This window comes from Coffea eugenioides, chromosome 10 (genome assembly GCF_003713205.1).
Source record: "Coffea eugenioides isolate CCC68of chromosome 10, Ceug_1.0, whole genome shotgun sequence".
NCBI classification, from domain to species: Eukaryota; Viridiplantae; Streptophyta; class Magnoliopsida; order Gentianales; family Rubiaceae; genus Coffea; species Coffea eugenioides.
The window spans coordinates 2827281-2839648 of NC_040044.1; the positions used below are offsets into that span (position 1 = coordinate 2827281).

The 12368-nt window shown below is 35.7% G+C and overlaps 1 protein-coding gene across 1 annotated transcript; it reads right to left on the reverse strand.

Moving 5' to 3' along the window:
- Positions 1-3947: 3947 nt before the first annotated feature.
- LOC113749406 (wall-associated receptor kinase-like 14) lies at positions 3948-8157 on the reverse strand. The gene is made up of 3 exons (XM_027293136.1): positions 7175-8157; positions 5424-5501; positions 3948-5316 (listed from the first exon to the last, which is right to left on the reverse strand). Exons 1-3 carry the CDS (start codon positions 7902-7904, stop codon positions 4049-4051), a joined length of 2076 nt encoding a protein of 691 aa, XP_027148937.1. The 5' UTR covers positions 7905-8157; the 3' UTR covers positions 3948-4048.
- Between the last annotated feature and the right edge of the window lie 4211 nt (positions 8158-12368).

Sequence of the window (12368 nt, forward strand, 5' to 3'; positions counted from 1 at the left end):
ATTCGCCTTTTTTGCTGTCCGGCAGTCATAAATTTGCAGCGACCCTTGTCGGACCTATAAACGTGACATTTTTTTTCCAACGATATTCTGAGTAATTAGCCACATAATTCAAGGCTTGTGATGACATGAGCTTTGAACCCCCAAAAAAAAATTAAAAAAAAATGTGGGAAAGCAACATTTTGCAGGTGACATGTCTGTTCATCTTTGAGGTTTTTTCAGCTACATTGTGTTGCCATTAAATTATACTACATCCAGCCTGAGAAGTGGAAGCCAGCTCAAAGGAGCAATAGATCTTCTGTACACCTTTTTCTTTGTTCCACAATTTTCAATTTGTTTTCTTGACATCCAGCAGACCGCAACAGGCACTAGCCATTATTACCAATAAATAGGGTGGTCAGTTAACTACGTCCATCACTCCCCTTTCTTCATCAAACAACAAACATTAGGAAGGCCTTGAAAGAAAATTATGGCCACATTAACGCGTGAAGTTGTCTTTGATCAGGGCACGCATGTTCTGAGACGGAAAAGTCCACTGCTGAGATGGGGAAATTGGGAATGGTCCTTCATTTATCTTCTTGGTTTTACAAAATTAGTACCAGTCGCCTTGAATTTGCTTGCGTGCATGCCTTGAATTGAAGTGATGCAGACAAACTACTACAATTACCTTCTACCAAAACAAGATAACTGGATTCTTAATCCCCGACAGAAAACACTGCAGAGGTGCTTACTTTGGCGTTTCAGAATTAGTAAATGTCATCTTTATTTCTTGATGTAGTTTACTTTCTGCAAATACCACAAGTTAATGCAACTGATGCATCGACCAATATGAAATGCATCTACCACAAGTTATTGGACGAGCAGGAAAAACGTTGAAAGCAGTACAAATTTGTAAAATGAAATGAAGCCAACTAAAAATTATGCTGGCCACTCGCAAGCGCACTGTTTTGGATAGAGGGAATTGGAGTAATTTAATTTTTATTGCTTGGATTGATTTTCGAGGAGGGAAAGAGAGGGAGAGGATGTAGTTGTTTTGTTGAGTTATGGTTGGACGGAAATAGAGCAAAATGAAATTAAATTTATTGAAATAATTTAATTTTTTTTTAAAAGATCAATTTCTCCCTATCTTTTCCAATAAATAAACATTTGATCTTTTCTTTTCATTCCTCAATTTAAACAAAAACCCAGTATTTCCTTTCTTTTCCTTCCATATTTAATTCAAACAAGATGAATGTAAATCACTTTCCTTTACTCTCCTTTCTTTTCTTTCCCATTGGCATCATTTCCTTTCCTACAATCCAAATGGTGCCTTAATAATATGGAGCAAGGAATGGAGAGGGCTTCCCGCCCCGTCCCTAAGTTAACTTGTTTGATTTGCAACTTATTTATACCTTATTTATATGTGCTGATTTACTTGCATCATCAACATTTTTTTTAATCATCTTTTTATTTCACATATATCACATTAAAAAAGCGCTACAATATATTTTTTTTTCAAAAAATTATCCCAAATAATCTCCTATCCAAACACTCTTTCTAATAACAAATAATCTCCTCATTTGACACTCTTTCTAATAACAAACTTCTCCTCATTTTGGCACTCTTTCTGAGAAATCTTAATTGCTCTAGCCCAGACCAGAAAGCTCATACTCGCAGCACCGTCGATAGTATTTCTCCTCATTTGGCCCAAAAGTGCATTTGGTCTTTTTGACGAGTCAAGGAGAAACTGATTTTTTATAATAAATTTTATATATATTGTCAGTGTATGTACTATTATCATTAAATTCATGACACATATATAATAATTAAATTTAAATTTAAATTTTGTATAAATATCATTCATCCAAAGTGATAGTGTACGGAAGATTAATACTTTTTTTTTATGCTTTTCTACGAGTAAAGTTTAATCAATGAATAGTTCCTCAACCATTTCCGAAAAAGATAGCCTACCATACCAAAGGGAGAATTACATCACCTGGAAAAATATCCCTAACCAAGTCAATCATGGGGGATGGCATGTTGCAGTTTCTACGAAGATTTCAACCACTAGGATTAAATTGTCTAATTTCGCAGAGAAAACAAATATGGTGTTTGTACATATTGAACAAAACATTGTCGACTGAATTAGTAGCTTAGTACGTGTGTACAATATCTGTACACTAAACGTAAGGTTATGTGCAAAACATGGCACCTCCAGTCCACATCTTTTTAAGATTCCTACTACCAAAGAAAATATGTGGCCTCAAAATTCTGAAAAAGTCTTCCCAGCTTTCAGAGCTTAACAATTCTTCATCATGGATCACTTCTGTGACCCACCGGACACACACACACACACAGAGTATATATATATGAATTTTTTTTTTCTTCCTCATTCATAACATTGATTCGTTATATTACCCTATGGGATTGTGATCTTTTTCCAATTTTGATGTGATGGTCTCCCATTAGTACCTCTAAATAATTGGTGTTTAAGAAAAAGGGATAATTGCAGAAACCTCCCTTGAGGTTTCTGACATTTGCACTGACCTCCCCTGTAGTTTGAAAAATTACACTAACCTCCCCTGAGGTTACTAATCCTTTGCAAATCCAGTCCAAACGATTAAAATATTGTTTTAGGGAGTGAAATCAGAAGTTTTTACCAAATTTGTCCTTTGTATTACATGTCTAATGAATGACAAAGTACTACAAATCAATTAACATTTAATAAATTTTAAGGAGTATAGTTTATAAGCAAATACGCATTACCTATTTAAAGTATCGGTTCTTTATGGGTATTTTACTTTCAAACATTTAATTTAATACAAATCTCATACAAATATTTACGCTCAAATACAGATTTGTATTTACTTTCAAATATTTAATTTTTGTTAAATACAAAAACTAACAATCTTTGTTCCCGTAAAAATATTAATATAACACTTTTTCAATTTTAATTACAAACATTTATGTATTTAACATAAATTAAATGATTCAGAATAAAATACCCATAAAGAGCCAATACTTTACTCATATAATGGATGATAGCCATAAAGAATTAATACTTTATGGGTCATTTCTTTTTTTAAAAAAATATTTAATTTATATTAAATAAATAACCTACCGATTTCCTTTTTGCAAGAATATTACTGTAACATTTTTTGAATTTTACTTACAAACATTGATATATTTATCATAAATTAAATGTTTGAAAGTAAAATACCCGTAAAAAACCGGTAATTTAAATGAGTAATGCGTGTTTGCCCATAAAGAACAGGTAACTATTTAAAGTACCTGTTTTTTACGGGTATTTTATTTTCAAACATTTAATTTAATACAAATATTTACGCTCAAATACATATTTGTATTTACTTTCAAATATTTAATTTTTGTTAAATACAAAACCTACCAATCTCTCTTCCGTAAAAATATTAATATAACACTTTTTCAATTTTAGTTACAAATATTTATATATTTAACATAAATTAAATGATTCATAATAAAATACACATAAAAAATGAATACTTTATTCATGTAATGGATGAAAATCATAAAAAATTAATACTTTATGGGCCATTTCTTTTTTAAAAAAATATTTAATTTATATTAAATAAATAACCTACCGATTTCCTTTTTGCAAGAATATTACTGTAACACTTTTTGAATTTTACTTACAAATATTGATATATTTATCATAAATTAAATGTTTGAAAGTAAAATACCCGTAAAGAGCCGGTATTTTAAATAGGTAATGCGTATTTGCTTATAAACTATACTCCTTAGAGTTTATTAATTGTTAATTGATTTGTAGTACTTTGTCATTCATTGGACATGTAGTACAAAGGACAAATTTGGTAAAAACTTCTAATTTCACTCCCTAAAATAATATTTTAATAGTTTGGACTGAATTTGCAAAGAATTAGTAACCTCAGGGGAGGTTAGTGTAATTGTTCAAACCACAGGGGAGGTCAGTGTAAATGTCAGAAACCTCAGGGGAGGTTTCTGTAATTATCCCTAAGAAAAATGAAGACTACAAATAAAACCCAAAAGGAAGCATTTTTTACAGTTTGTACCACTAAGGAATTACATGACTGAGCAAACTATTCGACGATGGTGAACTTTGTTCACTTGGCCAGGGATGCTGTACAGAAACTGGGGAATAATCCCTTTCCATGGAATTCAATTTCCCCGTAACAGATACAATAGTTCTGGTGATTTCTGCCCTCTGTACGGTCAGATTTAGTGGTTTCTCACAAGCAGAAGATGATGAAGAACAAGATGACACCTCTGCTGAAGCTGGAAGACCTGTGGTGTTCTCTTCAAAATTTGCCCATTTACTAAGCCTAATTTGTTCTAATTCAATGGCCACTTCCATCATTGATGGCCTCATATCCCTGTGAAAAGCAAGACACCTGAATGCCAATTCTGCCACTTTATGCGTCGATGAAATGGTCCAAGGATCCTTACGTGGCTCAAGAAATGGATCAATTATTTCGTGTAGACATCCTTTTCCTATCCTGTCAACAGCAAGATTTGCCAAGTTTATTTCGTGCTGTGGACGATTAAAGTCCACTGCCTTCAATCCTGTTATGATCTCGAGAAGAACTACTCCAAAACTGTAGACGTCACTTTTATCGGATAAATGGAAGTGCTGATGATATTGAGGATCAAGATATCCAGGAGTTCCTTGGGGTGCAGTTGAAATGTGGGATGATTCTACCATCCCGAGTCTTGAAAGGCCAAAGTCTGCAACTTTTGACTTGTAATTGTAATCCAGTAGTATGTTACTGGACTTTATGTCCCTGTGATAAATGGGAGGGTGAACTGCATTGTGGAGATAAGCTATAGCCTGAGCAGTTTCAGCTGCAATCGTTATTCGAACAGCCCAGGGTAGTCCATTCCCTTTTTCTCTTTGCAAATGCTGAGACAGAGTTCCATTGGGCATGAACTCGTAAACTAGAATCTGTTCTCCTTTTTCTATGGAGCAGCCTAAGAGGCGAACAAGATTCGGATGGCTGACAGTGGAAATAAGTTTGATCTCATTTAGTACTTGTTCAGTGCTCTCAGTATCTCTATGCCTGATCCTCTTGATTGCCACCCATTCATCATTGTGCAGCTTTCCTGAATACACTGTTCCATATGCACCCGTTCCTAGTCTTCTTTTCTCTGAGAATGACTCGGTGGCTTTCTCCACTTCTTTGTAATGATACACAGGAATACTGATTCCGGTAGCTTTACACAATTCCCGCTTAGTTTTATTTCTGGTTTTTAGCCTCGAACGCCGTCGAACGAAGCAGCATACTAGGCCAATACTAACCATTAAAGCAGCACCAGCAATAACACCTGAAATTAACAGTAGGCTTGGCTCATTTTAATACTATAACAAATTTTCTACGGAAGTTTCTCAACCCCTTGTCTGTTCAGAGAATTTTTTTTTTCTTTTTATTTACCTCCGACTAGAACGCCAACTCTTGTTGTTCCTCCACACTGGCCTGAAAGGTACTTAGCCGGGTTGCATCTTGTGGAGTCTGTTAATATAAGAAAACCCTGGAAACAATTAATTTATGAATAAAATAAAGAACAACTCCTCACACAATGAAGTCCAATATCCAACAGTCTTGCGGCCGCTTGAGGGGTTATGGGCAGAAACAAACTTGTTAGTCGATTACTGATGGTATATTTTCTGGAATGAAACTGTACACATTATTGACAACCAAAATGCTGTGAAACTCCAATACAGTTTCCCAGGTACACGCTCGTTCTCATATTCTTGATTACGTTGGTGTTTACATATGTGCCTGTGATCCAAAAATTACTTCCAAAAGAAAAAAAGGAATTTGGCTTGCGTTGGCTGATTGGCTCAAAATAAACCTTTTGCTCATTCACGTTCTTTTTGTTTTTGGTAGATCACTTATGTGCGCAAATTATTTAACTTGATACAACAAGAAGTTCAAAATAGTTCCCAGGGTCAAATCAAATGATAAGAAGCACTGCAGAATTCTCATTTAGTGAAAATTGTTACGTATTAACTATTATGGCTATATGGCTTGTGATTGTGCAGTTCCAAGGAGAATCCTATGTCAAAGGAAGTAGGTGAGCAATCCGTTTCAATTGAAGGTTAATGATTAATCCGCAGTTTTGGCTTACTCAGACTATATTTAACTGTTTAAGGAATTGTTGGATACCAATACCATAGAGTGGTGGAATAGGTTGACTCGACTCATTTCTTAGCGTGTATAGAGAGAAGTGCTGCTGCCAGTGCCAGCTGCATTAGCAGATAACAAAGACCATAATTATCATTATTTGGTCCTACAAGTACTTCGATGGAACATGATTATGATCCTGTCTTGAACAGCCCTTGATTACCTTGGAGTAATGATATAAAGCAATGCTCAACCATCACTCCTTCAAGTGCTGGGGAGACATTTTGATTCTTGCCCACAACCTAAAAGAGTTAGTGGTTGTATATGCATTTATTTTGCTGCAATAATAAGACAACCCTAGTTTCTCTATGCTGGTCAATGCATAAGATAGGAGTGCAGGTTTTCAACATTTCGGGTTTAAACTTTAAAATATGTTGCCTCCACATTAGACCCGCTCGTATGAGCTTTTGCCTTGTACTAAAATCAACCAGCAATAAATCATCCTTTGAAATTGTCCTCCTATCATTTCAGCATGCATACTTTCTCTGGACGCTGGACCCGTTATTTCTTTTGTAATGATAGTCAGATAAGGGAATCCTGACTCATCTTGCATTTAGATTGACGACTCAATTTGGTCAAGGATGCAGGAAGGCTAAAAAAAAAAAAAACATGGAAGTTTATATTATAATTATACACAAAAGGATCTAGTGAATTTAGCTTACGATCTAATTTCAAATTTAATGTTTGTCTGACATGCAAAATGAAAATTAGTTTCTTATACAATCTAATTTTGCAGTTACATGGAAAAAAAAATTAAGCTAGACATGTAATTGGAGTTCATAATTAGCCATCATGGATTCTTCACGGTGACACGGGGATCAAATTTTAGCAAATAGAAGGAAAAAACGCAACAGATAATCATCAACTGAATTGAGGCAAATTATTAGTATTCTTGTTTAATCAATTGTCCATTAGAAAAGTTTCCCTTTTGGAAATCAGAACAGGAGGAAGTTGGCCCTGAAGAAAAAGAAAGCCAGCAGAAGTTTGAAAAAACATACCTCTCCGGCAGCCAACGCCGGCTATGTAGCCATCTCCGACGTAGCCGTCTAAGCATTGGCACCGATAGCCCGGCTTCTCATCCGTAGGAGACCATATTTTTGTACAATTGGCATGTATAGAGCAGTGGCAGTGCCCCTGAAGCCACCAACCCAACTGGACCAACTGAACTGTGAGCGAGACGGATGATGAATTAGTACCATAAGACTCGATTGAAATCGCAGAAAACAGCGAGGAACACCGATTTTTCACCAAGCTATTGTAGTTCATAAAAAGGCTTTGCTTGCTGGGCTCAGAGTAACAGCTCAAATTACTACTGTTTTGAGCACCGCAATCAAGCAGCTCGAAATGAGTTAGGACCATGGTGGTTGGAATCACACAAGTTGGAACTGGAGCAGTGCAGTTTTCCATCAGAATTCCGTTATGCGAAGTCGGGGCGTAGTTAGGACCGAAGAGATCGTCGATGGCAGACATGGATCGCCCACATTGAGCCTGAAGATTGACCATTATGCTCTCCTGACTTATGTCCAGGATAGGAAAGTCATGGATGACCATCGTACCATTTGAGGTGCAGTTTAATTGGATTTGGCAGCCTGAGGAGAATCCGAAGGGGAAGGGAATATGGTTATATGAAACTGCCCCGCACGACTTTTGGCAAATTGCTGATGCATTTCCAAGTGATGAAAGGCGATACAGGACATACGAGATGATGCTCAGAAATGGTATTACCATGTTCTTGCAAATGGATGAAATAGTGCTTATTCAGTACTGACTATAGCACATATGCACTGGAGGGATGGATTCTTGTGTTTCATGGAATAAGGGGACAAGGGAATTCTTGCGATATCAGGAAAGAATCAGTTGAGGTATGAAAGTTTTGTCTCTTTTCGTTTGAGTCGTGTAAACTAAATGCAGATTTTGGTTGATAGAGGAAGGATGATTAGAGGAAGAGATGGAGTGAGAGAGCCTCCAACTGTAATGTGGGGTTCTAGATTAGATGGGAAGATAACAAGGTGAAGGGGAAGTAAATTAAACAAAATTGACAAGATGATGATGCTACTAATTTGTCAATTTGAGGGTGACTTTTGCTCTCTCCACATCTTTATGTATCTTCGTTGAGACTACGGATCATATTGACACCCAATAAATGTTTTGGATTCTTTGACTAAAATAGCTTCCATATTTGAACTAACAAGAAAGGATGATGAGAGAAGCAAGGAGAAAATTTTTTTTTTTTTTCATAAGGAAACAAGCAAAGAGATTTTACGTGAGAAGAACGACCGCAATTTCATAAGTTCTAATTATTGACTGGGAAGTCTTTGATTTAGGTGCCTCTTTGGTCGCCCCTCTAGTACATTAGTCCACGTTAACAAAGCTAGGATTTTAGATTATCTACCCACCTGAAAATTAAAAAGAAAACACCCCACAAGAGGGGGAAAAAAAAGAAGTATCTATTATTTAGATAATCGAGAATAAATTCAGCTAGGATACACTTGATTTTTTAAATTGAATTTTCTTTCGTTTCTTTTAAGCTAGGATACACACAAATTGTGTGGCATGCAATAGGAAGAGTCAAACATTCAACTTTAATGTGGGGATAGATTTGTTAGACCTTAAAATGAGCCATTATATATTTGGCTTGCCATGCACTAGATTCTACTAACATTTATTATGGCAGGAAAATTGCTGGTAATAACCGTGTATTTGGATTCCTCATTTCTGAGTTCTCATCAAGCAAGTCAAAAAAGGGTGAAGCCGTGGAGTCCCATTCCCTCTCCTCCCTTCCTAGTCAACAATTCAAGTCGTCGTGGTGGGTGTAATTGTTGGTCCACGTCCTCTCCAAGAATGCCAGTCACAAAAAATTTCTGGGATCGTCGTCACAGTTCAAACCCCCACCTCAGATCCAAAAATTTTTAATGCATGCAGGCCGATTTCAATTTGCAATACACTGCACGGCATTGTAGCATCTATTGCTTCTGTGGTGCACCCAAATTGAGGTTCTCCTTTTAACACTTTGCACAATCAATGCCCATGATATATTATGCTGTATGACCTTTGCTGAACTTGAAATGCTTCTTTATATCTTTTCCATAATCCAGTACTGTGTCAGATTTCCTTTTCGACAATTACATTTTCAGAGTGTAATGCCAAATTAATCCTATTAAAGTGGGGCACATAACCTTAAAGTCTTAAAGAAACAAAATTGGTGTCTCAAAAAATGTTGTACACTAGGTTAAAAAGGCTGTAACATAATAATTCTTTCCGGTGCACTCATCCAGGATGATAGGCTACTACAGTATTAATTTCAGGTTTACTAGGTATAGAAGAAGAGCCCACAATGATCCGACAACGTTTAGTTGATTAATATATATATATGCTAGGCCCTTGTTTTGCTGATGCTGGCTTTTGTTTGGACTTTTCTTATGGCCTGAAGTGATTTTCACAGTAATTTGGTTGAAAATGCTATTAAAATGGCATCTCCTGTTCTATTTGTCTCACAGTTTTGGACAAATCCAGTATCTTAAGGCAGAGAATTCTAAACATTTCACCATCAGAAACGGTGTAGATGAAGCTTAATTCTCATAATTAGTAATTATGATGAGGTTCAAATATTCAAAGCCAAACACCGGGGAGGGAAGGTTGCTGGTGGTCCTGGACTCACGGGTTAGAGAATTTCTTTTATCAGTTTGTCCTTGATGTAATAATGCGATCACAGGGGACAATTTAATTAGCTAGAGCGATATTTCACCCAAAGTTCCAAACAATCATTTTGTGGGAACCAGTTTCTGAATCATATCAGCGCAAGTGATATTTTCCTGAATCATGATGGATCAAGAACATGCGTTTAAATTGGTTATATCAATTATTTCTTGAGTTGCTCTTCTATATAATCTTCTTGATGGTAAGTATTGCAATACATACAGTATAGTATTTTTGGTGCAGAAATATTATGCCATCAATCTTTTGGTGCAAAAACATGTACAGTTATAAAACACGAATACCTAACTGGTTTGGGTAGGTGGGAAAAAAAAGGGTAGTATGAGAAGACTATGTGCGAAGCATGGAAGTCGGTCATAAAAGAAGGAATAAAAATATATTTAGTACGTATGCATATACATCTTAGGATGATAAAGCGAAAAACTTTTCACCATAAAGATTTCTAGGATAGCTTTGAGAAGGAAAAAAAAATTCTCAGGGATACCTCAGCATGGGAGTGCGTTGAGAATTTAGCTGGTTAGAAATTTTCAAGAAATTTTAATGAAGACGGAGGGTAAGGACTTAGAACTTCTAACCTTAGACCCGCCCGAGAGGGACAAAAAGACCATCTTAAGCAGTGACGGAGCCAGGATTTTTTTTTTTGGGGCGCCAAAATTGAAATTCCATTCAAAGATGACTAATTCATATATATATATATATATATCAACTCTCATAATATAAACTAAAATTGAAAAAATTTAGGGGGGGCCAATTTTATTTTACACACATATTTACATATTATGAATTAAAATTCTCAAAACTTAGGGGGGGCCATGGCCCCCCTCTGCCCCCCTTGGCTCCGTCATTGATCTTAAGGGTCACTTTTTCCTTGATTAGTCAAATTTGTAGTCAAAGTTGCCGTGTTTTGTTCCCTCTCCAATTTTATTTATTTTTTATTCGGTGCAAGATTATTAAAAGAAAATAAAGACAAGCGCGCTTATTTTGTTCACGAATCTAACCTCATCAGCAAGCAGAGGAAGAAAAAGAAAATTCTTTGTTAATAGATGCAAAATATTGGCTTGTTTAGAAAGTCAGTTGCAAAACTGGACACAAGTTCTTTGAGTATGCACCATTCAAACAGAGAATTAATGAGGATTGAAACGGTTGTTCAAGAAAGGTTTTCGTCATCTAAACTATATTTTGGTATTCAGTACACTCTTTTTCCTTATTCTACATTTTGACAGACAGTGTCTAAGTGCCTGCTGTGGAATATTTCATGATTGGAGACACCAAAACCTCATCCGGTCCATGCGCTAATTTTCTTAAACAATTTGTCAAATTGGGCTGCTGTTGGGGAGGATTGGATTGGGTGGTACGAGAAGAAGAATCTTAAGAAGAATTGTAAGTAAAAAGTGCCGGATTCAAGGCTTTTCACTTGAAAAAAAAAATAGGCTGCTAAACAAAGAATTTTTCCTCTGTTAGGCCATGCACTAAAATATCCTCTCTGGCTCAAACTCCTAACACTACATAGGAGAAGTATTTATTTTTATACTGCAACAATACAGAAGGAAATCAAGCATGGCAAAATATGGAAAAGAAAAGAGTAAATTATTCGGATGGCCACTGAACTTTTGAAATAGTTGAGTTTTAGCCACTAAACTATTAAAATACTAGTTTTGGTTATTGAACTATGAGTTATTCTATCAAATTTAATCGTTAACTATGTCTTTTTCTTTTGTCTCGTGAATCACTCAAATCTGTTATGTTTAAAAATTAAGTTTAATAAAATGGCTCGAAATCTAAATTTTAGATAATTCAGTAGGCAAAACCAAACTTTCAATAATTTAATGGTCAAAAATCGATGATTCCAAAAGTTTAGTAGCCATCCAGGTAATTTGCTCAAAAGAAAACAGGTTGAAATAATTCAGCTGGAGGACTTTATGAGAATGAGCTTTCTCTAAGCACGACTTTGTTGAATTACGGGCCCTGCTTCGACGACTTCATCCGTGACAGCTTCCCCTCAAAAGTCAAAAGCCCCCGTCAATTGCTGTCAGTTTCAAAGTATATACTTAGTAGCAATAGCAACTGAAGTACTCTCCACAACTAATTTCTCCAATTTCTTGTTGCTTTCAAATTTCACGGATATTCTTTACGAAGAAAGCGTGGTGCAGAAACTTCCAAATTGTTATGCTTTAGGATCTAATCAAATCTGCAAGCAGTATATTAAATCAGCAATTGGGTGGTAATGAGGGAAAGATCCTAAATTAGAAGTCCAGAATTCAAAACTTCACACATATTAAAAGAAACAAAAAACATAATTGCTTCGAATGCTTATCAGATAAGTGTCAAGTGCATAACATAAGCAAACTAAAGATAAAAAGTATGGTGCTTTGAAGATGCCCTTCTCCAGTATTTGCATACCAATGATTCGCGGACATGCTGATTAATTAATAAATTCGGTACTAGATTCTGCACCACCTCTAAATGAATTTGGCTTTC

What these genes read in the sequence shown, in the direction of transcription:
- LOC113749406 (XM_027293136.1), bottom strand. Translation starts at nt 7,904, where the DNA reads ATGGTAATACCATTTCTGAGCATCATCTCGTATGTCCTGTATCGCCTT. An exon ending in CGGCGTTGGCTGCCGGAGAG is followed by an intron (nt 5,502 to 7,174) that starts GTATGTTTTTTC and finishes TTATATTAACAG; the next exon opens with ACTCCACAAGATGCAACCCG. An exon ending in AGTTGGCGTTCTAGTCGGAG is followed by an intron (nt 5,317 to 5,423) that starts GTAAATAAAAAG and finishes TGTTAATTTCAG; the next exon opens with GTGTTATTGCTGGTGCTGCT.